This window comes from Phodopus roborovskii, unplaced genomic scaffold (genome assembly GCF_943737965.1).
Source record: "Phodopus roborovskii unplaced genomic scaffold, PHOROB, whole genome shotgun sequence".
NCBI lineage: Eukaryota > Metazoa > Chordata > Mammalia > Rodentia > Cricetidae > Phodopus > Phodopus roborovskii.
Genome location: NW_026125444.1, coordinates 1,752,495 through 1,779,542, shown reverse-complemented (window position 1 = coordinate 1,779,542; position 27,048 = coordinate 1,752,495). Strand labels below are relative to the sequence as shown.

General features: G+C 36.1%; 1 protein-coding gene and 1 long non-coding RNA gene across 2 annotated transcripts in view; one reads left to right on the top strand and one right to left on the bottom strand.

Annotated features, from left to right (window-relative positions):
* Positions 1-6,110, bottom strand: part of LOC127215322 (uncharacterized) — a 43,844-nt gene extending 37,734 nt beyond the window's left edge. The window contains exon 1 of the long non-coding RNA XR_007833941.1: positions 6,050-6,110. This is a non-coding gene — a long non-coding RNA (uncharacterized LOC127215322). The remainder of the gene's footprint in view (positions 1-6,049) is intronic.
* The window catches only part of Thsd7a (thrombospondin type 1 domain containing 7A), a 373,759-nt gene that overhangs the window by 213,604 nt on the left and 133,107 nt on the right, over positions 1-27,048 (top strand). Inside the window, exons 5-6 of the mRNA XM_051175692.1 lie at positions 21,954-22,109; positions 23,667-23,879. Of these exons, the coding sequence (XP_051031649.1) occupies positions 21,954-22,109; positions 23,667-23,879 (369 nt within the window). The remainder of the gene's footprint in view (positions 1-21,953; positions 22,110-23,666; positions 23,880-27,048) is intronic.

The following is a 27,048-nucleotide window of genomic DNA, read 5'->3' as shown; positions in this document are numbered from 1 at the left end:
GAACAAACCAGCAAAGTATGCTGATGCTTTCTTGCTGTGGTTTCTCTGAAGTGGGAAATGGTGCAGGTTGAGGGCTATGCATTATTGTGACTTAGGAGCAGTGAAGCAAGTAAGGGGCAGGACACAGAAATAGTAAATTGCTGTGTCATCTAATGAGGTTATGGCTCTGAGTGCTTCGGGAATCCCAACTTCCCTTACAGGGAGCTGACAGCATACTAGGTCATCTTGCATTGAGAAAATGAGCCTCTCCAAAGACACTCAGCGATAGGCCTGCACTCAAGCTAGTTTTACTTTCAAATTTATGGTTACGTTGGGAGACCTAAAGGCACAAAAGCTGGGGAAATAATATAACAAATGGAACCAGGCCAATGGTACCACCTGGGAAAAAAGTGGGTGGGGGTGGGCAAAGGGAAAAATCACTAATGGGGATTCCTAAAGTGAAAACAAAGAATTTCTATACTGTACTGCACTAACAAAAACTGCAAATTTCTATTCCTGTGAAGAATATTACAGGTGTTAAAATGATACTGAATCTGTTATTTGCTTTTGGTAAGATGATCATTTTCACAATCTAATTTTGACAATGTGCATGGGAGGTCTTTCCATCTGCTAGTATCTCCCTCATCTCTCTTTTTTTTTTTTTTTTCCAGAAATTTAAAGTGTTTATTGTATAGGTCTTCCACCCCTTGCTTACCCTTAATTCATAGTATTTTTTTTCAGCTATTGTAAATGGAAGTGTTTCTGTGATGTCTCTTTTGTTATGGGTATATAAGTTGATTTTGTATTCTGCCACGGCTAAGTGTGTTGATCATTGCTCGAACATTTCTGGTGGAATTTTGAGCATTAGTTTTTGTATAGTATTGATAATACTATGTCTGCAAGAGGTAAAATATGACTTCTCTTTTTCCTATTTTTGTCCCTTAATTTCCTTTTATTGCCGTAAATTTCTAGGGCTTCAAGTACTTTATTGAAAAGGATTGGGGTAGTGGACATCCTTGTCTTCCTGGTTCTAATGGTATCTTTCAAGTTTTTCTTCATTTAGGATGATGTTTCTTTTGTATTTAACTTATGTATCTTTTATGATGATGAGTCATATTTCCTCTAATCCCATTCTCCTACGGCTTTTGTCATGAAAACATATTGTATTTTTTTTTCCAAGGCCTTTTCGGCATCTATTTAAATGTTTATGTGATTTTTATCTTTAAATCCATTTTATTCTTCATAACATTATCAACTTCAGTGGGGCTAACCATCCAAGTATCTACTAGGTGAAGCCAACGTTATATGTTGTTTATATGTATGCTGGTATTCAGTTTGAAGTATTTTGTTAAGAATTTTTGCATCTATGCTCATCAGGGATACTGGCCTATAATATCCTTTGTTGTTGTTGTTGTGCTTTTACATGGCTTTGCATAAAATAATACTAGTTACATAGAAGGAGATTAAAAGTGATTCTTTCTTTTTATTTTTTGAAATAATTTGAAAAGTATTCATTGGTGGGAGCTTGAATTATTGATACCATGTACAAATACTGTTGCAAAATAATTAGACTAAGAGATTAAATACTGTATTTAATTATGTAATTAATGATGCCATATTTGTTTAGAAAGTCCAGCTAAAATATTATTAAGGATATAATATAACTAGAAGAATAATGACTGGATCAATTAAATTATATTTGGCATAAGATGTTCTTTTTATTTATTTATTTATTTATTTTTATTTATTTTTTTTTTTTTTGGTTTTCTGAGACAAGGTTTCTCTGTATTTCTTTGGAGCTTGTCCTGGAACTTGCTCTGTAGACCAGGCTGGCCTTGATCTCACAGAGATCCTCCTGCCTCCTGTCTCCAGAGTCCTGGGATTAAAAGTATGTACCACCAACGCCCAGCTAGAATTTTCTTTAATACTCATAATTACCCAGAATCTCTAGACTACAAGTTTATATTTACAAACATAAGACTCAACAGAATTTAGTTACTATAAGTTATTGACAAACTACTACATTTCAGTGGTACACCCAAGTGGTTAACACTTTTGAAATTGAAGAAATGGAACGCAAAAATATAAACATCTCTTATCTATTCGTGTCTTTCATTTCCTTTTTCTTCCTTCAATTCACTAATAGTAAATATAAATGCCATTGACCAAAAATATTTTCCAGAAGAATAAAAAAATTATTCTTTATACATGTTTCCTGAAGAAAGCTTCATGTGATATCCTAACAATATATATAGACAGTATTAAGATAAAAGCATAATAGGTAATGATTTTATGGTATGTTAAAAAGTGAGAAAAACAAAATATTTCCAACAACATGAGTGTATGTCAATATTTATAAATATCTAAATTTAAACCCCAAATGTCCACTATAAAATAATAGTAATAGCATCTATAAAAATGATATTAACTAAGACCCTATGCTAGTTATTTGCATGTAGAAAAGTATATGCCTCTACAAGGATGAAGTAGGTATTCAATATGCCTTCTATTTTTTATTCAGTATAAAACCCTAGCCCATGAAATGGTACCATGGAGTGTAAAGGTAGGTTTTCACATCTCAGCCTAATCTTAACAATCCCACAGAGAATCTAAACTATCTACATAATAACTGAAAAAAAAAAACCATACCCAGACAGTCCCTCCAAGGTGATTCTGGATCTTGTTAATTGATAATCAACTTTAACCATTATAAGGACTTACTTATTGGGTAAATAATTGGTCTCCAAAGAATATAACCTCAATGTGTAGTTCAAGAACCACCTGAATACTTTAAGAAAATGCAAATCCTTGATGTTACCTGTAGCATGGATAGTAAAAAACCAGAAATAGATACAGGGGTTAATGCAGAAGATCAGAGAAGCAAAGCAGGCAGCCACTAGAGATCTCTTACCTCCACCAGTGCTCAGACCAAAGAAGCAATCCACCAAATCTCAGATTGCACCTCCAAACTGCACTGCTCCTCAAACTGTCTAGAGTGCAATGCTCTCTTCAACATGACTAGAGACTAATTGCCTACATAAGACCCTTTGCTTTTTCTTTATATGTACCTCTTTAATGCTGGGATTAAAGGAATGAGGTCTGTTTCTCTTTTTGACTGATTCACTCTTGTGTAGCTCTGGGTGGCCTTGGCCTCTCAGAGATCCATCTGCCTTTGTCTCCTGAGTCATGGGAATAAAGGTGTGTACCAACCACTGTCCAACTTCTATGGCTAACTCGTTTGCATTCTGATCTCCAGGAAAGCTTTATTACATCATAAACACATCATCACCACAGATACCCAGTGAGATTGTGATTTCTATAGGTAAGCAAAGGCCACAGTTAGTGTCTTGGAAGATAGTCACCATACTATAGAGTTACCTAGTTTCTGAGCACTGGGGGGATTGAGATTGTGGAGGTCTGACTCCCAAAGCTGATACATTTTAAAATGATTTTCTAATTAAAGAAGACAATGAATGCAACACAAGTGCAAGATATGGGTGATTTACTACCAGAGCTGGAGAAGCCCACCATGTGAAGTATCCTAAACCTGAAACTTCTCATATGCTTCTCCATTAATCTTTCTTTAATTCTAACACTGCTATTGGCCTTTATAAATGGATGAAGAGAATCACCAGTTTAAGATGAGAAACAGGAGGGTTAGGTATGTATTTCCAGAAAAGCCTTGATTCCATAGTTCTTACAATAATGCACATGGGAGAAAAGGGGAATGAAAAGTAGTCTTAGCCATATTCAGATTCCTGTTTCAGGTCACTTGGCTATACATTTGTAAAAACCTGTTATATATTTCTGGAAAATTTGGGAAAAACAGGATAATTTCGTTGTACATCAGACTTATTACCTGAGATGGAAAAAAATCCATAATTGTTAGTACAGGACCTTCCATTAATAAGAGAAAGATAGAGTATAAAATTTCTTCTACCATGACTTGATCAAATGGTTGTGCTTTGTATTCTTTTTGTCACCCTTACGCACTTAGTTCGTGAAGTCTGTTGTAGGTGACTGATAGCACCAGAAGGAATTCTGAAACTAGCACTCAGGGATGTGCACTGGAGAATGAATAGCATTTTTTTTCAGAGGCACACTCCTGCTATGTAAGGATGTAAAAGAAATGGTTTGTGGCTGCCACTAGCTGTTCACTGCCTTGCTAATGATTACTCAATAGGGAGTAGGTACTCTCTCTAGTGTTAACAGAGGAGTACAAACTACATTGTGGAACTCATTAATATTTATTCCTTCTAAAAGCAATGGGCAATAAAAGGGGAAATAAACTGGGGAGAATAGCAATGGGGAAAGGAAGCCATGACAACAGATTCATTGTGGAAAGGTTTCACCATTTATTGCACATGTACAAAAAAAAAAAAATATCCCTATGTAAAATGCAAGGGTCTCTATTATTATATTATTAGACTGGAACTCAGTATAATGCTACTTTTACATGATATCATTTTTAAAACATTTGTATTGGCATAATGAATTGTATACAAGTATGACATTGTCAGTTGTATTAATTAAAAATTAAATATTGAAGATAATGCATTCATTTGAAGTATTAACATACTTTCATAATGATTTGCATTTGATTTACTTCATTATCATTTTCTATTTTCTCCACTCAAAAAGGCTGCACAGCATTAGTGTAAAAGTTCATTCTGTTTACACCCACAATAAAGGACATATACTCTCCTGAAGCTAAGGTCCTTGCAACAGAGACAGATGACATCCACTGTTCCTTCATCTACTGAAACATCATCAACTATCTTTTCCCATTTTAAGTAACTATATGATCTTTAATCATTTCTAGTTACTCAAAGCCCATAACCTTCTTATGGTTCTTCAAAAATTATTATTTCAATATATATTATTATAGACTTTTACAATTACTTCATGAATATTAATTTCAACTTCTTAAAATGTTAAGTTTACAAGAGATGGCACAGTGCTTTCTCTACAATATAGCCCTTTATTATAACACATCCTTCTCCATAAATGTCTGGGTGCATTTGCTATTCTGTCATTTGGAAATAGATTTAAGATAGGTAAAGACCTCTCTTCAGTTAGAGGATGTGGACTTGCTGGACATCTAATTTACAGTATATCATCTTAAATCAATCCATTTGCCTTCATCAACCACCTCTTTCTTCCTTTGCTTCTGTTTCCTCTGACATGATTTAATAGCAGAATACACATGAGGTCTACCATCAGGACTTGTTTTTATTACAGAGCAAATATTATTTTGTTTCTGTTTGCTTTACTGGTTCATCAGAACTTGCTTTTACTACATAGCAAATAAATGTTATTTTGTTTATGTTTGCTATACTAGTTGGTTCATCAGGACTTTTTCTTTATTACATAGCAAATAAATATTATTTTGTTTATGTTTGCTTTACTGGTTAAATTGAGAAAAGGGGAGGAATTTTATTAATAAGACTTCTACTCTAAATTTTTTCATGCAATAAAACAGAAATTGTATATTGGCTTTTGAGAAACCCAGTGGCAGATATATTATGCAGAGAAACTTTTTATAATATGTTGTAAATATGTTGGCATATGCTTACATTATGTATGAAATAGCTCCTTTCTTGGGAAAATATATACTTTTTTTCAAAAGCTTTCACGTTATTATTCTAGAGCAAAAGTAATTATGACTAATTTTAATTTTGTAGTTGTTACAGACAGGATAATTGTAGTGTTCTTTCCTTTGTGAGTCACTGTTGAGAAGTTCAAGGAACACAACATTGCCAAAAGGTTATAAAAGAAGTGTTTGTATGTGGATTATTTGGTTTCTCTGAAAAAAAAATTGATTTTTTTTATTTGTTTTGTTTTTACCTTTGACATACACCTTCCATCATGCAGTGTTTCTGGATATAAATTCTATATGTCTAGAGAACATCATGCCTAAAAACACTAACTCTTGTTAACATAATAGTAATAGTGAAAAGTAATGGGAAATATTTGGAAAAAAATCATTGTTTTATGTTTCTGCTAGGTCTGTTACATGCAATGTCTTGAATTCATTGAGCTCTAACTCCTTGACATATATCAAATGTACCTTGGAAATAAAGGCTCATTTTCAAAGAGGAAGATGGTGGCTTCTTACTGGATTTCTAAAAATCTATAATAAAGAAAGAAAAGTCACTAATGTGCTGTAGTAGACAATGTTTTCCATAATTACATAACTATGTGGTTAATTAGAAAATAGTTTTCCCCAACACTCTGAAATAAGCACAAAGCCCAGACTCTAAGCCAGCTTTTTCATAGCTAAGTAAAACCACTACTCAAAAAATATTGCCCTTTCCTGTGAATCTGCTCCATTGTAAATGTACAGGCTAAAGTAGATATTTATTATTTTCTCAAAATCATTATTACTAGCTCAGCGCTAGAACTTGTGACCTAATTCAAGAGACTTACAGAATCATGTGGCACACATTCAAATTTTTCTTTATTGTACTCACTATTAGTCAGACATCCTATCGCATGACACTTCTCCTTTGCTTCACCCAACTAATGTATTAATCCTTAAAATCACTTCATCTCCTTTTATTGCAAGAATTTCCATATAACACAGTGGAACAAAATAAGCATTGCAAAGCACACCATGAAGTGAAGATTTCTTTTTGTCTGTGCATAAATGCTGCTTGATGAATTCAACTCACAGTCAAGTCATAAATGTGAGTTATTGTCCCATGAAGGGTATCTACTATGGAGAATCTACATATTTTTATAGAAGACCATTATTGTTCTATCTGTAGCATATTGCTCATAGGGAAACAAGAGCCACAATTTATAACTAGTAAATGAGAGCATGATTCTGCAAGTCTAGCATAGAAAGCAATTCACACCAGGAGATGTAATAAAATACATTAAAGTAACTTTTTTCCTTTAATCACATGAAATTACTGTAACTTATCATTGTTAAAATTAAAACTGCTCTTTCATAAGTTCCAACATACTGGTTCAAATAAGCATAACAAGATTCAAAATTCAATATGTGCCTTGTAAACTCTTTTTTTTAAGCTGGTAACTAAAAATTTCTTAACTCCTTTGCCTTTAGTTCTTTGTGTAGGGTTGAGGCCTCTTGAACAATTCCCCACTGTAGTTTGACTTGTTCATTGGTGCCTTCCTTGTTCAGCTCATGTTTGGACAGTCATAGCAATGGAAATTTATAGGTATAGCTTCTGATGTTGCTAGGAAACACAATCTCACAGCCAACTCCCTGCCACTCTGGCTCTTACAATTTCTGTCCACTATTCCACAATATGTCCTTGCTTAAGTGAAGGACAATGTTTTGTAGATGCATTTGTTGGGACTTGGTTCTACAACTCTGCCCATTGGTTGTGGTTTCCTGAGTAAAGCTGGGAGCATGAGAGGTGGTCCTCCCAGTGAAAAGCACACCAATTTGTTGTTCAGTGCCAAATAGTCAGCCCTGAAAGCATAATACAAATAAAATTATACAGTCTCAACTGGTTACTTTTAGAGTTGTATATGTATATGCATATAGGCATGTGAAACAATTACTGAAAAACAAAGAAGTCATGAACTTGTATGGGAGGGCTTGGAGGGAGGAAATGGAAACAAATGGAAGGAAGAAATTAAATTACAATCTCTAAAATAAACAGAGACACAAAAATACAAAGCCTGAAAATGAAAAGCTTAATATTTGCCTGGCTTTCCTTTATAAGAAGCCGTTTTCAGGGTTGGAGAGTTGTCTCAGTGTTTAACAAAACTCATTGTTCTTCCAGAGTTTCTGGGTTTAGCTCCCAGTTCTTAAATCAAGTGGATCACAACAACCAGTAACAATATATCCATGGAACCTGATGCCTTCTTCTGGCCTGCACAGACAAAGTACCATAAACTGCATTAAAAACTCTTTTAGGCATGCACACATAGGCACACACATACACACACACACACACACACACACACACATACACACACACACACACACACACACAGAGAGAGAGAGAGAGAGAGAGAGAGAGAGAAATGAAGTTAAAAAAGATACAGTCTTCTGTGCTATTTTCGTTTTATAACAAATGTGTGAAATAATAAAATATATTCCTGATTATTTTGGACAGTGATACAATATATATTACAATGAACTTTACTAGAAAGACTCTTTCTGAACCAATTCCTGCAGCATTGCTACTACTTTAATATAAAATTATAGTGCAATGAGGGCAGATACATGGGCTTAACATAACATGTCATAGATACAATGATTTCCACTAATAAAACAGCCCATGAATGGCATTAAAAGAATAGTATTCTCCAATGAAAGTTGTAAGACTTTACAAAGACATTAGCTTGCATAAAATACCATCTGTCAGCTACAGGTGCATAATCCCATGAACAGATAAAAAGTTTACTTGTCAGGTGTTCATGAGGCAGTAATTTAATATCCTTACAGTACTCTATTCATAAAGGCCAACAGACAAACTTTCTTTGTGATCCCAAACCAGAAACTTGTACTTTTCCTAGGAAGGAAGCCAGTTCCTATTACCTCATGGGCACAGTAAGCTTAAAAATTATTATAATGGTCCTGTTCACACTCATTGTTATAAGTTTAGAGCTAGAAGCTGTGACCTAAAAGCATTGGTTCAGGAGTCCGACTAAAATTTAACCAATTAAGTTACATAAATATATGTCTGGTGATCATATTATCTTGAAAACTACACCTCTTCCAAGAAATGACATTATTGTTGATCTGGATACCCCTAGTAATCTTTTATAATTTTGCTATGGCTGAAAACAATCAGAATAGATTTAAGAACCTTTAATTTTCTTTGAAGTAATAGTGACAGGGAAGACAGAAATAAGAGAGGTGCTCAATACTTACAATATGTGAAACGGTCTTCTAAGTGGTTTATAGTTATTTTCTGATATCTCTAAGCCTATGAAATAAGTGCTATTATTGTTATGAAATATGTAGGTATAGAGGTGGTTAATAAGTTGTGTTCATGATTGTCAATCAAGTACATCTGACCCTACACTTATAACTGCCATGCTGTGAGCTGAGGCTCACTAAGAGCAAGACAGTTGGAAGTTGGAAAAAAAAAATACACTTCCTTTCCAGATACTACCAATGGAATATCTGCCTTTAAAAATTCTATTCTGTCACAAAGCCAATGATGTATTAAAGTTAGCCTTCTGATGGCACAAAACATTGTGAGTCATATGCGCATCCTCTCACATCTCTGTCTTCGGTTTACTGAGTGATCTGTGAATTACAGGCATTATTCTGAATGTTGAAAACAGAAATGTTAAGAACCCAAACAAAATTTTCTCTGTCAACAAATGATTTTAATTGAAGAAACTAGATGATAAACAAAATAAACAAGAAACTATCATATAACCATATGCATTGTGCAGGGGATTAAAATAGAGCTCCTAGTTGTTTAGTAATTATTTGTTGGGAAATGAAAAGATGCACTTAGTAATGAAATCAAAATATTAATAAATATGATTAGCAGCTAACCTGAACTCTAGAATGTCTTTCATTAGTAGCCAGGGTCAGAAGACCTAATACATTCATAGTTATTAATAAAACACAAAACCTAGAAGAGGATATTCAAATCATCAACAAAACAAACATTCTGGATTCTGTTTCCTGCCAAAATAATATAACCGGTAACATTCCAATGAATACAACTCTGAAATTTGAAAAATATGTAAAATAACTATTTCATACATTACAAAAATAAGCAGCCAAGACTGTACATTGTGAGCAGAGCTTTCCAATTTCATGTGCTTCCCTGGAGGTTCTTTTCTACCACAGAAGAGGGAAGGTAAATATCATGTCAGAATCAGGTAGGCAAAGGAGATAAATATCTACATTCTGTGCTGCTGACATGACTGGGGATCTCAGAACAGGACTCTGAACAAGGAGACTCTGCTTTGTAGGCCAAGAAGCACGATATAGTGATTTATATATTAGTGTGACTGTGTATGTACAGTAAGAAATCTTTGGGTGCAAAGCTGAAAACTAAGATATAGTCTGGAGCTAACAATGCCAGCATCTGAGCTTGAGAAAGGTAAAAACTATTGTTGAGTACCTCAGTTTATAATTCAGGGCCATGATATGTACTCATGCATAAGTGGATACTAGAAATAAAGCAAAGGATAACCAGCTTACAACCCACAACCCCAGAGAAGCTGGGAAAAAGGAGGACCCAAAAGAGAGGCATACATAGTCCCTCAGTGAAAGGGGAAGGGAAAAGATCTCCTGAGCAATTGGGAGCACTGGGGGAAATAGGTAGAAGAAAGAGGAAGGAAAAATGGGGAAGGAGAACATGAGGGTTCGGGAAGATGGAGTTGGGGAAAGAATAGAGAAGAGCAAGAAAAGAGATATCTAAATAGAGGGTACCATTATAGGTTTAAAGAGAAATCTGCCACTAGGGAAATGACTAGAGATCCACAAGGATAACTCCAGCTAAGAACCTAAGCAAGAGTGGAGTGGCTACATTACATGTCCTTTCCCTATAATGAGATAGATGACTACCTTAAATGCCATCCTAGAGCTTTCATCTAGTAGCTAATGGAAGCAGAAGCAGAACTTCACAGCTAAGCATTGAGCCAAAATCCTGGGATTCAGTACAGAAAGGGAGGAGTGATGAGCAAAGGGGTCAAGACTATTCTGGGGAAACCCACAGAGACAGAGCTAACCTGAGCTAGTGGGACTTCACAGACCCCAGTCAGACAGCTGGAGAACCAGCATAGGACCAAATCAGACCCGCTGAACTTGGGTGTCAGTTGTGAAGCCTGGGCAGTCTATGGGACTTCTGGCAGAGGAACCAGTATTTATCCCTAGTGCATGAATGAGCTTTGGGAGTCCATTCCCTATGGAAGGATATTCTCTCAACCTAAATACACCAGAGAGGGTCTAGGCCCTACCCCCAAATGATGTGAATGCCTTTGATGATACCACATTGGAGGCCTCACCCTCTCTGAGGAGTGGATAGGGGGTGGGATGGGTGGTATGTGGGAGGGAGAGGGAACTGAGTGCTTTCACAGCCTGTGGAAGGTTCTGGATTTGATCCCCAGCAGTGGAAGAAGAGGAAGGAGGAAGAAGAGAAAAGGGAGGAGGAGACAATAAAGGAGGTGTGGAGAAAGGGGAAAAAAGAAGACAAGAAGTAAAAAAATTAAAAAAAAAAGATTGTTTTTAGTTTAAATGAAAAAAAATATTTTTAAAAAATGTCAGAGCTGCACTGTCTCAGTTAAGTTCATATTTGAAAAAGACTAGTCCTAATGCGAACAAACTCAATCTTGATAGAATACTGAGATTAGGTGCCAAATAAGCAATATGTTATAGAGAATAGTGATATCTCCATGACTCTTTATTGTATCATTTATAAATGTTGCTTTCTATGACTAGAAATATGGCAATATGCCTTGCATCAAGAAAAAAAGTACTAGAAAGAAATATTGAAATGTCCCAGATACTAGAATCAGCAGACAAGGACTGTAAGAAACTCTGGCTTGAAGTGCTTTTGAAAAAGTTTTCTGGGAGAATGAATAGACAGGGGTAAGAGCAGCTAAGCAGCCACTTAGAAATGCAGAAATAAATGATGCTCTAACTCTTCAATAATCTCTCATAGAGTGAGTTCAGCAATTGTAGATGGAAAAACAAGTCTAAATCTAAATAGTGCGAGAGAAAATAGAAATTACTATGTTTCAATAGACAAAAGGGTTATTGTTCTTGAAGACAGAGAAATAGAAGTGATCAGATCTAAGGAAAAGAAAGAAAGAATACTAAGGGGAATAAGCAAAGGGATAGTTGGTGACTGGTGTTTAGATGTGTGGTATGTGTGGCAGTGATATTTTAGAGGGACTAGTATAACAGAAAACATGTTGGAATACATAGCATTCAAACTTTTATCAAATTTGTTGAAAAAAAAATTCAACCTACAGATCTATGAAACTCAGCATGTCTTAAGAAGGAAGCATACAAAAGCAACATTGATGTGGGGATGTATTGGGCTTTAATTGTGGCAGACTAGCAACAAAAAAGAAAAAAAATCAAGTGTGATTCATACACGTGAATAGAGGTAACAAATGAGGGTTGAAATCTTGTCAGAGAAAATAGAAACCTTGAAACAATGGAACATCTGCTGAAAAAAAAATCAGAATTCTCTACGCATTGAAAATATTCTTTATTATAGATTATGGCAAGCTGACTTCTTGAAAGAAATGACAGCTGAAAGCATTTCTTATGAAGCACTTAGGAGTACACAGAATGAAAATAGAATGCCTAAGTCATGTGATCTTGGATGATTTATTACATTTCTCTGTGAACAAATTTGTGAGATTTTAAATAAAAGAACCCATGTAGTGTCATGGGAATCATGTCAGACATACACCAAGTCATCATTTAATATGATCTGAAATATTAGGTAAAGCCAGTGATTTAGAGTAGATTATCTTTCAGCAAGAATGCTTGATGCTGTTCAGAAGTAGCTGTGTTGGGGAAAAGACATGCCCTCTGTGAGAGTTGAGGCCACAGGCCCACTTGAGAATGCAAGGCTCAGGTTCTCTATTCTCCCTCAGAATATGCTCATGGGTTTATAACCTCCCCCATCTACTCTGTTCCAGAGAGCTTCATCCAGTGCAACTAAATCATGTAGTCTTGAAGAGAAACTCACTTCACTTTTCATATTAGTAGCTCCTCCAATTTGTTTGATGCCAGGTGGTCAAACCTAACTCCTGACAAATTAACATGGCTTCCCATCTGCAGTGCAGCTGCGACCATCAGAAACTAATTCCCTACCCAGAGACACAAGCTGAGGAAAACCATTCCCAAGAGAGTTCTGTGAGGATTCCAAGAATGGCCTCAGAAATGATCCCAAAATCTGAATTCACTAAATGCATTTGATACCAAACCTCTGGTTATGGATGTCCCTCATTATTCTTTTTTTTACATTTTATATTACCTGATGCTAGATACGTGGGTTATGGTTACATACTTTCCTCTACAACCAGTAGTTCTTAAAATGCCAAGTGTAATGGATATTTAAACATGGAGCTGTCATTTTGCTTTGAGTGACATGAGACAATAAAAAATATAGCCATTTCATTTCTTTGTGTGGTATTTGAGAACTCCCAGAACTGCTTTGGGGATAAATGGAAGGTCTAGAAACTGAGGGTGAGCACCCTTCTCGAAGAGGTTGGTATGGATACTCTCATTTATATTGTCAGAGGAAAAGTGATTTTTTTAAATACATGGAAACATCGCATTTAAAACACATAACAATGATGATAATTATGGTGATAAAGAATAGAAGTGAAGTTGTTATATTGCAAATGAAGTTTTATTGAAGAAATAAATATAATACTTAAATATCATTACAATAAATCAGGCCTGGTAATGTGGGATAATTGTGAGTTAAAAGCCATCCTGGGTTATAGAGTGATAGTGACACAAGCCAGGGCAATTTAATGAGATCCAGTCTCAAAACTTAAAAATTAAACAAAGTCTAAAGATACTGTTCATGGTATATAGTACCTTCCTGGCATGTGCATGGGTCTAGGCTCATTCCCCAATACAAAAAAAAACAAAAAACAAAAAAAAAAAAAACACTTTTGTGTGTGTGTGTGTGTGTGTGTGTGTGTGTTGCCATTTCAACAAAAATGTAAATGAAAAACAATGATAAATTAACAGACAATATTAAAATAACCAAAGTTAGGCCTGACATGGACAAAAAACAGTAACATCAGAGACACAAAGATATTTTAAAAGATAAAAATCTTCACAATAAATTATAAGAGGAACTATTAATAAATTATAATAGATACTCTCAACAGAAACTGCATTAGGAACATTAAAAATCTACAAGGACAATTTTTAAAAGATAGTAATTATTTGAGAAAGGGAGAGAAAGTAATAGAACAGGCCTAGAGCGAGCTGGTTTCAGAGTATGTGCAATAGGTGTAACAGAAGGGTACAAACAGAGCAGTGGTTGGTAATCTACATTTTCATTTAAATCACTTGAATGGCCTTAAGAATCCTGGTGTTCAGGCCTTATTCTGAACCATTACACTACACATATGTCCAAGAGATGACTTTGGGCATCAGGACTTTTAAAACACCTCCAGCTGATTCCAATGCATAGCAAGACTAAGAATCCCTGTATTATAGGAAGCAACACAATGCAATTTCTTCCTGGAGCATTGTGACCACGGGCCCCAAAGGACTTTTAGCTTTTACATAGCAAGTTAGGCCTGGAGACACCTGAAAACCAACACAACTGGAGCTGGTCCTTAGGGATAAACAGGAACCACTGCCTTAGGAAACTGCTTTTCCCTCCTCCCCTTAGCAGATTATTTTTATCCTTCTGACTAAAGTGAGACTTTTCCAGCCCACAATGATCATGGGGGGGGGAGGTCATCCTCCTGGAGGATGGAAGAGTGAGTTCTCAGTCATGCTCAAAGAGATGCAAAGATGATTTCATTTCTTTTGTTTTCTGTGCCAAGCTTATTATGCCAAGCTTCGTCTCCTTTTCTTTCTGTTTTAGAGTAAACAGTGGAAAGGTAAAGGCTGGATATAGCATACCTTACTGTACTTCATAAAACATATAATTTCATCATGAACAGTCTGGAGCAATAATCTCCAGATTTTCTGGCAGGCTTTGAGTTCTGCTATGGTAGATGGCTGAGAGTATCCAGCATCGTTCTTCTGAGCAGCTGTACTAGATTGAACACACTATTATTCCAGAGAACTCAGTTTATGTACTGTGGTAAACAAAAATGAGGATCAGGAATCAGAGAAGTATCTATGAATCTTTCCTCAGTAGAAAGAAGTTATATGCCCCTTAGGAAATTTTCTTTGGTATCTTGAAACCAATGCCAATGGTAAGTAATTCTTCACAGGTGTGCATGCAGCTGCTCTGGGGTGTGTGTGGTATTCTCTGGTAGGTAATACACAGTCACACAGAGCTTTATGGAATCCTGTGGTTCAATTTAGCTGCAGTTCTCAAACTGCTTTTAAAGAGCTGTGTGAGTATTACTGTATGGGGATCGTCTGAAGTACACTTTCAATATTGCCATCCCTAGATTGTTCTTGGGTCTTCATTCATTTTTGGAATATGATTCCTAGGAGTCCACTTCTTCCCTTACTTCTCCCACTTAACAATTGCCTCATATACTGAAAACCGAAAAACTACTGCTGCAAACATCAGCATGGATCATGAAAAACCATGACTGTGCCTTATGTGATTTTCTCACATTGCAAAATGTTACAATGCCACATGATGATGTCTCAGCAACACTGTGTATTTATTTATTTATTTATTTATTTATTTATTTATTTATTTAATCATATTAGAGTTGAGATGATTACAGTGCTTTACTGCAATTCTTTGAAGAAGACTATGCCCAGATTTGACAAACCCAATCATGAGTGGAGTGTTATTACCCCTCATGCTACAGTCTAGCCAAGGAGGAACACAGAAAAAGGGTATTTTCTGTTGTTTAAATGTGAAATTCAGATGGCTGCTGCTAGAGGGATGGACTAAATGAAGACAAAGCAAAGTCAGATAGAAAGAGAGGGTAATTGCTGTGCTGAGTGTGGTATGGATCAGAGTCCCCTGGCATACTGTAAGGAGGTATGACAGAGACTCATTCCACCCCGGGAGTCAGGAACAGACAGACACAAGTCAGTGCCAGTCAATCTATGTATGAAGTTTGGACATACATCTTTGGAGTTGTTTTTGTCTCCTCTTTCATTATCACAAAGGCTCAGGAGATCCCCCTGCCTCTGTTTTCTATATTTTCTCTGTGCCAATATCAGGCTCGAGTCTAAGCCACTTTTCCCATGTTGTATTACTGAAAAGATTCCTAAAAATATACCTGTATCTCTGCCCTCCATAACTGATTCTCTTCCCAACAACAGAGCATCACTTTAAATATAGTAAGATGTCGTGTTGTTTCTTAAGTAACCTCATCTGTGGAAATTTGTTCTAGTTGTCCTAGCTGACTGAAATTCACCATTACTTGAGTAGCTTTAATTGACGTAGATCAATTAAATGTGGAGCTGGCTGCAATTTTATTTGATTAGATATTCAATTTTTTCAACACTAACTTTTAAGATTGTATTTCGTCAAAATTCTAAATGTTAATGTTCTGTCATATTGTGGATAATATGCATGTTGTTAGCTAATTATCTTAATTTACAGTATCTATTAACACCTTTCTCTTAGTTAGGGCCATTATAAGTGGAAATTTGAGTCAATAGGAAATGTTGGAAGATTTCAGTAGGAGTTTTTATATGTGCTATTTTACAGTGTGTCCTGTATAAAAGAGGGAAAACAGGAAAAATTATATTTGCAAGGCAGCAACAGATGGTGCAATCATGTAGTAGGATTGGGAGGCCCCAGACGAGCTGCTGACAGAATGTGTGAGGTCTAAATATTAACAAAGACTGGCTTTGCTCTAGAGATGTGTATTTTGAAAATCCTATGTTTATAATAATTCTTGTCTTTTATGAAACAGGGTCAGTGAAAGAAAATGTCTACTTTTTTTCTATAGGTTTTTAACCAGATTGGACAGTTCTACTTTATGAGTCAGGGCATAACCACAGTTACTTTCTGTGGCTTTGTATCTGGATTTGCTTCTGTGTCCTCTAGCATGAAATAGGAAACAGGAAATGGAAATAGGAAAAAACAACACACAAGTCCTTGAAGTAAAGGAAGAGGTGGACCAGAGGCTGGACCCTTAGAGAAGTGTTTATTTTCTCCCAGAATAATGCTGCAATGTTGAATAAGTTGGAAGGACCAAGGGAAGGGCCAACCCCTGTAAGACTGAGCAGAGTCTGCAAGAAGTAGGAAAGAACCAGTCTTCTCTAACAATCCAGCACATTACAGAAGGATGAAGCCAAGAGTACTAACAAGTCCTATACTGGGATGCTCTCCAATTCTTTTCACAAGCAGCATTATGATAATGAGAGCAGCTGCAATGTGGTCTTGCTCTTCTATGTAAGATTCCACTGCCTTGGGAGTCCTTATCTATCTCTAAAAACACTGCTGATAACTCATCATTGAAGAACTTTTCCTGGGGTTCTAGTCTACCCTGAGCTACATAGTGAGTTTCTAAACTAGCTTGTCGTGTAGTTTGAGACCTTGTCATAAAAATTCTAAACAATATTTAGCTATGGATGTCTGCTTCTATTTCCCTACTCCAAATGACTTGACAGATTTAGATGACCCCTCCAGGAAGGCATCATGCTACATGTGGATTTGGGGGGGGGAATGGGATGGGAAAGGGGTGGTCAGGGGGCATGGGAGGGTGGGAGAGGAGGAGGGAGGGACGGACAGAGAGGGAACTGAGATCGATATGTAAAATGAGAAAAGTAAATAAAAAAGAATGAAGAAAAATTATAAACAATAAAAATAAAACAATTTTTAAAAAATAATAAAAATAAAATTAATAAATATTTAAATAATCTTAGTGTTGATATGCTAGGTCCTTCATCACCCTCAGCCTCTTCTCTTCCATCATTGTGACATTAAAGCTGGAATCTACAGCTGATGAGGACAGGAAAAGAATATTCTTTTTTAAATCGGGGCACAAATATCCTGTATTGGAATATTTTAGAAGGACTTTCTCTTTGATTTTGAAATGGGTCTATAATCACTTTCATTTTACAATGAACTAGCCAAAAGGAAAACTCAAACATAACCATAGTTCCTAAGGGAGTGACACTCGAATTAATCACTTAATATTAAATACTCTTTTTTGACAATTTTTTATTTAAATTTTAAACAAACAAGTTTGTTTTACATGTCACTCCCAGTTCCTGCACCCTCCTGTCCTCCCCTGTTCCCGCCACCAACCCCCACCTCATCCCCTTTCTGCTCCCCAGGGAGCAGACTTCCATGGGGCGTCTTTAAAGTCTGCCATATCATTTGGCACAGGGCTCAGGCCCTCCGCCATGCGTCTAGGCTGAGGGACTATCCCTCTATGTGGAATGGGCTCCCAAAGTCTATTCATATACTAGGGATAAATACTGATCTATTACCAGAGGCCCATAGACCACCCAGTCCTCTCATAATATTAAGTAGTCTAATGAAAAGTAAATAAGAAACATTTACAAACACCTGATTTATGATCTCAACACTATCCAGGATATCCTAGCAGCCCGAGCACTCTCCAAAATGAAGCAATCTTTGTTCCACCATGGATGTTTGAGGCTAACATATAAATGGAATTCTTTCCTTGAGCCAGCCAGCCACCCTGTGTCTTTTGATTGGAGAACAGAGGCAATTTAATTTTAAAGGTGTTATTAAAAAATGGCTGCTGATTACAGTTATGTTTTTGTTGGTGGTGTTGGTGTTCTCAGGAGTGCTTTGTGTTTCCATAATTATAGCTTTATTGCTTTATTTATTTTCTTTCTGCAATCTGTTTGTTATGCTTATTCCTCTATTCAGCCCAGAGTGTTGCTTCCCATATTCTGTTTAGGTGGTTTAGTTGTTAGAGCATGCTGGATATAAACGTTTTCAGGCTGTTTGTTTCATGGAAAGTGTTTCTTTCTCCATCACTTATGGCAGATAATTTTGCTAGATTAGCAGTTGTGCTCTTTAGAACTTAGAATGCACTGCTCCAGGCTCTTCTGGCTTTCAAAGTTTGCATTGAGAAATCAACTGTTACTTTAATGTAATTTCCTTTATAGGGAGTTGCAATTTGTGTTTCTTTTTCAGCTTTCAATACTCTTTATTTGTTATGCCTTGATGACTGGTCTATGCCATTGATCTAGGATTTTTGTTTTATTTATTTCCAAAAGTAAAAGGCTTGTTCCTTCCCAACATACTTTTTCAATTTAGGTAGTATTTTTTTAAACATGTTTTTAATTGAGAAAAAAAAAAATGACACCATTTTTCCCATCCCCTTGTTCCTTCCAGCTCTTCCAAGATTACCTCCTTCAAACCCCTTCTATGCCCCCCACTTTCATTGATTAACTTTATCCTGAATTACTGTTGTTACAAATATAGGAGCATGTATGTACAAATACATACACACACATATATAATACATAAATATATATTAAGATAAAGTACAGGAACTATATGTATGTATGTATGTATGTATGTATATATGTATGTATGTATGTATGCACCACTCTGAGTCCATTCTTGCTGGTGGCATGCATACATTTTCAGGGATGACTATTCTGCACTGGACTGCCATTAAAGGAGCTCATCGTTGGGTGAATCTAATGATCCTACAGCTAGTTGCCTGTAGTTCTTTGTGTACAGGTGGGATCCCACAAAACTTGTCCCTTCCATGTTAACGTATCCATTGATATTACCATTGACTAGGCCCTGTTAATATAGCCATTTCAAGCAAAGACTACTTAATAGTAGACATACTGGTGTTTTGATTCTGAAAATCTTATCACCTCTTCTGATTTTCTCTGAGCCATAGATGCAGCGACCATGGCAGCGATATATCTATCAGGACTGGGCTCCCCATTGTCTATGATGGCATTCATTCTCTGTAAAAGAGCCTTCTTTAATGAGAGACAGTAGCTACACTTACCTTTGGGTATGATTGCAGTTAGCCTAGAAAATTGTTAGTAGTAGATTCTTTTCTAAGGTCTATGACCTCTCCAGCTCTAGGAAGACAGTTAGGTTTCCAGCCCCATATATTATTTTCTCCTGTTTAGTGAGCCTTGAGTAAAAGTGCAATTGCTAGCAACTACATGTCAGTAGTAACCAATAGCTATCTAACTGAACAAAGGAAAATTTCTGTGCTTTAATTTTTTTTTCATATTCTTGTTTGTTTGACCTAGTTTCTGTACTTTATCTTAAAGTCATGATATTTTATCTTCTCTTTGTTTCATTTTGCTTGTGAGGCTTTCCCTAGAGTTTTCTAGGTTAGTTATGGGGTTTTTCAGTTCCATCTTCATGAGCCGATCAAGGATGCTACCAATAGACATTCTAATATGGATGGAGAAAGCTCAGGAGGCCTCAATTTTAGTCCAAGAACTACAGGTCATTAAAGAGTGTTGAAATCTGAAGATATTATCTTCCCCAGAAAAGATCACACCAGTTGGTTATTCAGTTCCAAATGATCAGCCATGAAAACATACATATGTAACATTATATAGATGGAACAGGTTGTATTTATATATTTAGGAATATATGTGTATATTATATAATGATAAAAGAGGTCATGAATTTGAAAACAAGAAAGGAGGGACTTGTAGAACAGGTAAGAGGGAAGAAAAGGAAGGGGGGAATGATGCAAGTATATTATCATTCCGAAATGAGAGAAGTCGTTCTGGTCTCTGTGAAGCAAAATCTCTAAAGTTTTTCTGTGTGAAAGAATTTACAAATGAAACTTTACATTTATTTTAATTTGCAGTGAATTAAACTTCATATTATACATTTTTATGTCTATTAGGGTCTTCAGTAAGATTTTGTTTTTTTTGGAAAATATGCATCATTATGTCTAGAGTTTCTTTTAGAGTTTTTACATTCAGAGACATGAAGTATTTATTTCCATATTTTCTGTCAATGATATGTGGAGTACATTCCCTGTTAGAAAGCAATAAAATTATCATCCTTGGCATTGGCTGCTATAAGATGCACTTACAACATTCCTAGACTTGAGTGAGAATCATTGCTTTGTTTCAGACTAACGAAAGCCTAGGTGCCCTGTCAATTATTTTCCACTGTGATGTGTGTAAGGAATGGAAGGATAAGCACTACTGGAGGAAAAAGAAAAAAAAGCCTGAAATATTTTTTCTAAATGTCAAGTGTAACCATGAGAGGAGTCAACACCATATCCTCTAGGAGCCATTTATATTAGATGTGTTTATGTGTATGAAAACTTCACAGATACACAACTACTTAAGTCTGTCTTAGAGTTTTAACAACACATGTACATTTTCAGTACTTTCATTTAAATGTTAGCTATGTAGTTTAAATTATTTATTTTCCTATGAGTATCTAGATACAATCTTACACAATTGGAAACTAGTAGTATTCTCCCACAAGAGTGAAAAATATCCAGTACCATTTATTTAAGTCCTTTATTCTACAAGTCCATGCTGTCCAAATTGTCAGAGTAAAACTGTCTTTTCTAAAAGAAGATGTAGCCAAAACATTTTTGAAGCAAAAGTAATTATAGCTTTTAATAATAAGCAATGTGTCATAGAAGAATAAGTGATAGATAGTAAACACAGAGATAATTTTCTTATCCTGTCCATGGAACTTTATATATCTTTCTGGGTCATTCATCTCAATTATATATCTACAAATGGATCTCTATATAACTATGAATGTGTGTGTATACACACACACACACATACACACACACACACACACACAATTACATTAACTGTGACCAACTTATAAGTAAGCATAATAACTGTAAGTTGGGCCCCTTAGCAGCTCTTAGAATGTAGATAGTAAGGCAGACAAAATTTCTGGGAACCATTGGATCAACTTGAATCTGGAAATCAAGGATAACACTACTGGATCTTTTTCCCCCCTACATCTACTGGACACATCTCCAAACAGTAGACCAAAATGAACAGGAGTTTGTTCTTCCAGAGCCAATTGTTGGATTTTTGTTTTTGTTTAGTGAGGCAATGTATCCCTTCCTACCATGTTCAGTTCTCTAAAGCACCACTCTGCTTAGAAGTTCCGGACTCATCTGAAGAACTATTTAGATAATGAGGAGAGTTGCATTGGTTTTACCAACTTCAAAGCCCATCAGTTACTAACCAAGCAACTTATCAGAGTCCCGGTACAGTTCTATTTGATGGATGTGCTTTGCTTTTTTCATTTATCCCCTTTGTCATCCTTTTATTCTCAGCACATAGGAGAGAAATCTGGAGTAATATCTTAATGACACATCTTCAAATTTTCTCCTCTGCACACACATACAGATTCTAGTTTGGACCATAATATTTGTTTTTGTCTAAATTTTAAGAGATGTCTGTATTTTTATCCAAACAGCTTCAAAACCAGTGGACTCAAAATTATGCAGTGGTCCTGTTCCTAACACTACACAGTTGTGCCACATTCCTTGTCCAGTTGAATGTGAGGTTTCGCCTTGGTCTGCCTGGGGACCTTGTACTTATGAAAATTGTAATGACCAACAAGGAAGAAAAGGTATGTAATGGTGACATGACCTGTTCAAATCACCCATTTAATGAGTAAAATTGGGAGCTATGTTTTATGTGTTTTGTGTTCCTTGTCTGACTTGATATTTTATAGGTCTTGTGTATTCTGTCAAAACTGCCAGAAGTTCATAGGAACAATTGTCATTTGAGTTTCCTTGTAGTCATTTACTACCTCTGGCCCTTCTATTACAATGATCCTAGAACTGGGGAGAGGAGTGTGTGGCTCAGATACCTTACTTAGAACAGAGTAATCTATAGTCTCTTATTCTTTGTCCTTTGACCAGTTGTGAGACACTGTGTTAATCACTATCCACTGCAGAAGCTTCTATGATGACAGTTTAGAGATTATATATTCTCTGGGTACAATGATAAGTCACTAGGAGTTCTTCTAATCCTATGTCCATTTAGCAGAACAATAGTTTCAGGTTCTTTCCTAGGGTCTATATCCTACATAGCTTGGTAACTTGCCAAATATGGGTTTCATCTTGTGAAGTGAGCCTGAAACCCGTTCAGAAAATCATTTAATATTCCCATAGTATTTATGCCACTATTAAACCAGTGGAAATAACATGCCAGGCCAGCCAATACTGTAGCCTTCAGAGTTCAAAGCTGGGTAAGATAGATGGTTACTATTTCTCTTTGGGGTCTGTGTGTAGCACCTTCTATCATGACGCAAGTGTGAGTCTAAAGTTTCCAGGTCGATACAAGTTTAGATTCTCCTGAACTACAACTCAATGACACAGTATCTTGCCATCACATTCTGGATGATAGCCAAGAGCATTGATAATAGCCTGTGACATTTGGAAATCTATAGGACCCAGTGGCCAACAAGCTCAAAAGAGAAAAGTCATTCTTGTGATTGGGCATTTTGTGCTAGCATGTGGTATCTAGCTGGAATATCCCTTCACTACTGGATAACTTCATTTAAAGTCTTTTATATATGTATACACAAATATTTTAGGAGAATTCTTCACTATTCAATTTCCATATGACTTTTTCACATGGTCTTGTGTTAGTTAATCCTACCCTCCCATGCCCTCAAATCATTTAAACTTTCATTTGAAGTGAGGTAACCCAGAGCCAGAAAGAAAAAGGTGACATGTTTTCTCTCATTTGTGATGTTTGCTTGGAACCTTTAAATATATATTTAGTTCAGAATACCATAATGAGTGAACAATTAGTAAGTGACCTTAGCCAGTAGAAGGGGCCTTTAAAGTGTGGGAAAGAAAGAATGCAGTGTTTTAAAAGAGCAGAGGGTAACAATTAAACCATAAACTTTCTCAGTTCTTTTTTGCTCCTTCCTTCCCTTTTTCTTTCCCCCTCCCTCTCTTCCCCTTCACCCCTGCCTTCGTTTCTATTTTCCTTCTATCACTAAATGCTAATGGTCTCACATTATGCTTTAATTTGTTAATGTATACACTGGCTCTTCTATTCATGACTCTTTCCTTCTACCCTCATCCACATTCACTCTGGGGCTAAATCCTCTTTCTGAAATATTACAACTGTGGTATTAACAATAAATTTCTTTCCTTCCCCAATAACTTAGGATTCAAACTAAGGAAGCGGCACATTACTAATGAGCCTACTGGAGGGTCTGGGGCAACTGGAAACTGTCCTCACTTGCTGGAAGCTATTCCCTGTGAAGAGCCATCCTGCTATGACTGGAAAGCAGTGAGACTCGGAGACTGTGAACCAGATAATGGAAAAGACTGTGGGCCTGGCACTCAAGTTCAAGAGGTTGTGTGCATCAACAGTGATGGTAAGACACATGCTTTGTCGCAGTTCATTGAAAAGACACTCAGCCTGGAGAGTGATTTTTACCTTATGTTAAAATCAGATCATCAGATCTCTCTCTCTTTCTCTCTCTCTCTCTCTCTCTCTCTCTCTCTCTCTCTCTCTCTCTCTCTCTCTCTCTCTCTCTCTCTCTCTCTGTGTGTCTTATTGTTGCTATGTACAGCTATTCCATAAACTACCTAGATTGTTTTGCATGTTTTATTAATAATATTTTCATTGTTGTGTATTAGTTATTCCTGGTTCTAAGTTTCATAACGACATTTTCTGTGCATTTACCCCCATTAGTAACCTTTCTCCCTCTCCCTGCTCCTTCCCCCTCTTGTTAATCTTCCTTGCTCACTTACATTGTTTCCTATTCTCGTGTCATATACACATACAAGACTTTATTTCTCTATATAACTATTTAGAATCCCCAAATGAGTCAAAACTTGTGATACTTATCTTTCCAAGCATGCAATAATTCACATAAAACAATTATCCTCAGTTGTATATATCTTCATGCAGACAATGTAATCCTATTATTTTCTTATGCTTTATGAAATAAAATATTCCATTTGATATCTACCACATCTCCTCCACCCATTCCACTATCAATGGACTCAGTACTTTTACTTTGAAAGTAGAACAGATGAGGTATGATAAGATAAATTAAAATCACCAGAAGAATGTTTAAAAGAACAAATTTAAAAATAATAAAGAAAGGCAAATTTTTCTAAGTAATATTATATCATTTGTTTGGTTATTAAATGTAAACAATAACCAAAAAATCATTGGCATGACTCTAGAACTCCTTAATTCCCACTTGATCTGTCCTAATGATATAATTTAGTTTCTGAGCCCACATGCCACAAGGCCTGACAAAGTACAGAGTATCTAAATTAGTTTCTCCTCCCTTCCGTGATGTAGCTCAGATAGTGGAAGGTTGCTGTCCACAGAGTTCTTTTCGTCAGTCAGAGTATGACCTTGGATTCTATAATTAGTTTGTATTTAGTAAATGTTGTGATATCCGACATAATACAGTTATAGTCTTTCTATGAATGATGACCCCTTTTGGGGAGACAACTCCTAAAATATACTCAGCAATTTTTGAGCCACATTTTGGAATCACAGGGCTCTCAAATTTCCAGTTTAATCCCTCTGAATGGGTCATCTCCAAGGGTCCTGCTCACTCTCAAATTCTATGACTCTGCATCTCAGTGAAGTGTGAGCATTGAACCCCAGAGTCCCATAGTCTGACAGTTTATGATGTCTGTAGCATATGCAGAAACATCGTGGTGCCCCCTGAGGGGCATTGCAACATCTGGCAGGCATCATAATTCCTTCTATTCTATTTTATTCCAGCAAGCAAAATTGTTTCCTCCTGTGGCTCAGAAACTGTTCAGGAGTAAGAAGAATTCTCTGAGGTGGGAAATAGACATTGCTATCACTGAGAAATTAGCCTTTCACCTTTTAAATATGATCTGTCATCCTGTCCAGGGTCTGCAGTAGCCACATAGTGCAATACTAAGTAGAGTCCGAGCTGGTGCTTGAAATTGAACCATGGAGAAGGAGATTATTGCTCTAGACTATTTATGATGAAATTATGTCCTCTGCTTTGTTTTATAAAGTACAATAAAGTATGATAGCCACATAGTGCAACACTAGGTAGAATCCAAGCTGGTGCTTGAAATTGAACCATGGAAAAAGAGATTATTTCTCCAGACTATTCGTGATGAAATTATGTCCTCTGCTTTGTTTTATAAAGTACAATAAAGTATGATAGCCACATAGTGCAACACTAGGTAGAATCCAAGCTGGTGCTTGAAATTGAACCATGGAAAAAGAGATTATTTCTCCAGACTATTCGTGATGAAATTATGTCCTCTGCTTTGTTTTATGAAGTACAATAAGGTACGATACATCCAGTCTTTAGCTTTTCCCTGTTCTACACTAAAACAGAAAGAAAAGGAGACAGAGATTGGCATTCTAAGCTTTGCACACTGGAAGGCAAAACAAAATAAATAAATCATCTTTGCATCTCTTTGAACATGACTGAAAACTCACACTTCCAACCCTAATTTGAGTTAATTGTACTTTATAGTTTTAGTTGCTGAAAATCAACCTGTGATATTTAACTCTCTTTTTGATACTACTTCCTAATTTCTTTGCTCGGTTCAAATAACTTTTCTTGCCCTTCTAAAATCCTAGGAAGGTATTCAAGTCCCAAGTATGGCAAAATGAGTATTTTAAGGAAGCAAAAAGCTCCAACAGAAGTGAATTAATCTCAAGTTCCTGCCTCCATAAAATAATCAAACCTATCTTGTTTGATGTACATATCTTAATGACTATCATGAAAATTGAAAATAGTTTATATAGGGGAAGATTTACCTATTTAAATATGGGTGGTTAACTTTAATTTTGTAAAGTTGAAAAATTTTAGTGACAAAAGTAATCATGTCTTTTCCTTTTTATGGGATATTCTTTAAAAGCAGAGATGTTGGGTAAATCCAGTTATATTACAAAATACTCTTTGTGATGAGCAAAACACAAGTTGATAACTCATAATACATATGGGTTGCTTTCCCGGTGTCTACATCACTGAAAAAAAAAAAAAAGAATGGAATCAGTTAAGAGGTATGCATATATTGTCCACTTACTACTGTGTTCCTTTACCTGGGACATCTCTTCCATCAGTATGGTGACATTGTACACACCACAAAAATACTGATTTGTCAAAGGTGTAACTTAGGCTTAGCTACAGAGGTGTGCAAAGTCAAGCAAATTTTAGGATAAATTCAAGAGTTTGCTCAAATTTGTAAACGATTTACTCATAGCTGTGCTGAAAGTATGTGAGCAAGACTGGAGGCCTGTAAATCCTGCTCCCATATCATCCTGTGGTCACCTGGCAAGTGTTTAGCAGCTGTACCAAATGTTGCTTTGTAATTAAATTGGGCCAAGGGAATTAACATTGATTAGTAGTACAGACTTTACCCTCAGGCTGGAGCTGCAACTATAGATTTTGTTTTATAATGAAGTTAAAGTTCATCTAGGGGCATGAAGAATTAGAGAAAATTAATCTGGATAATATTAAAAAGAATTTTCTGGTCCCATATTTCCCACAAATTTCACAACTTTGTTAACAACACAGAAACATC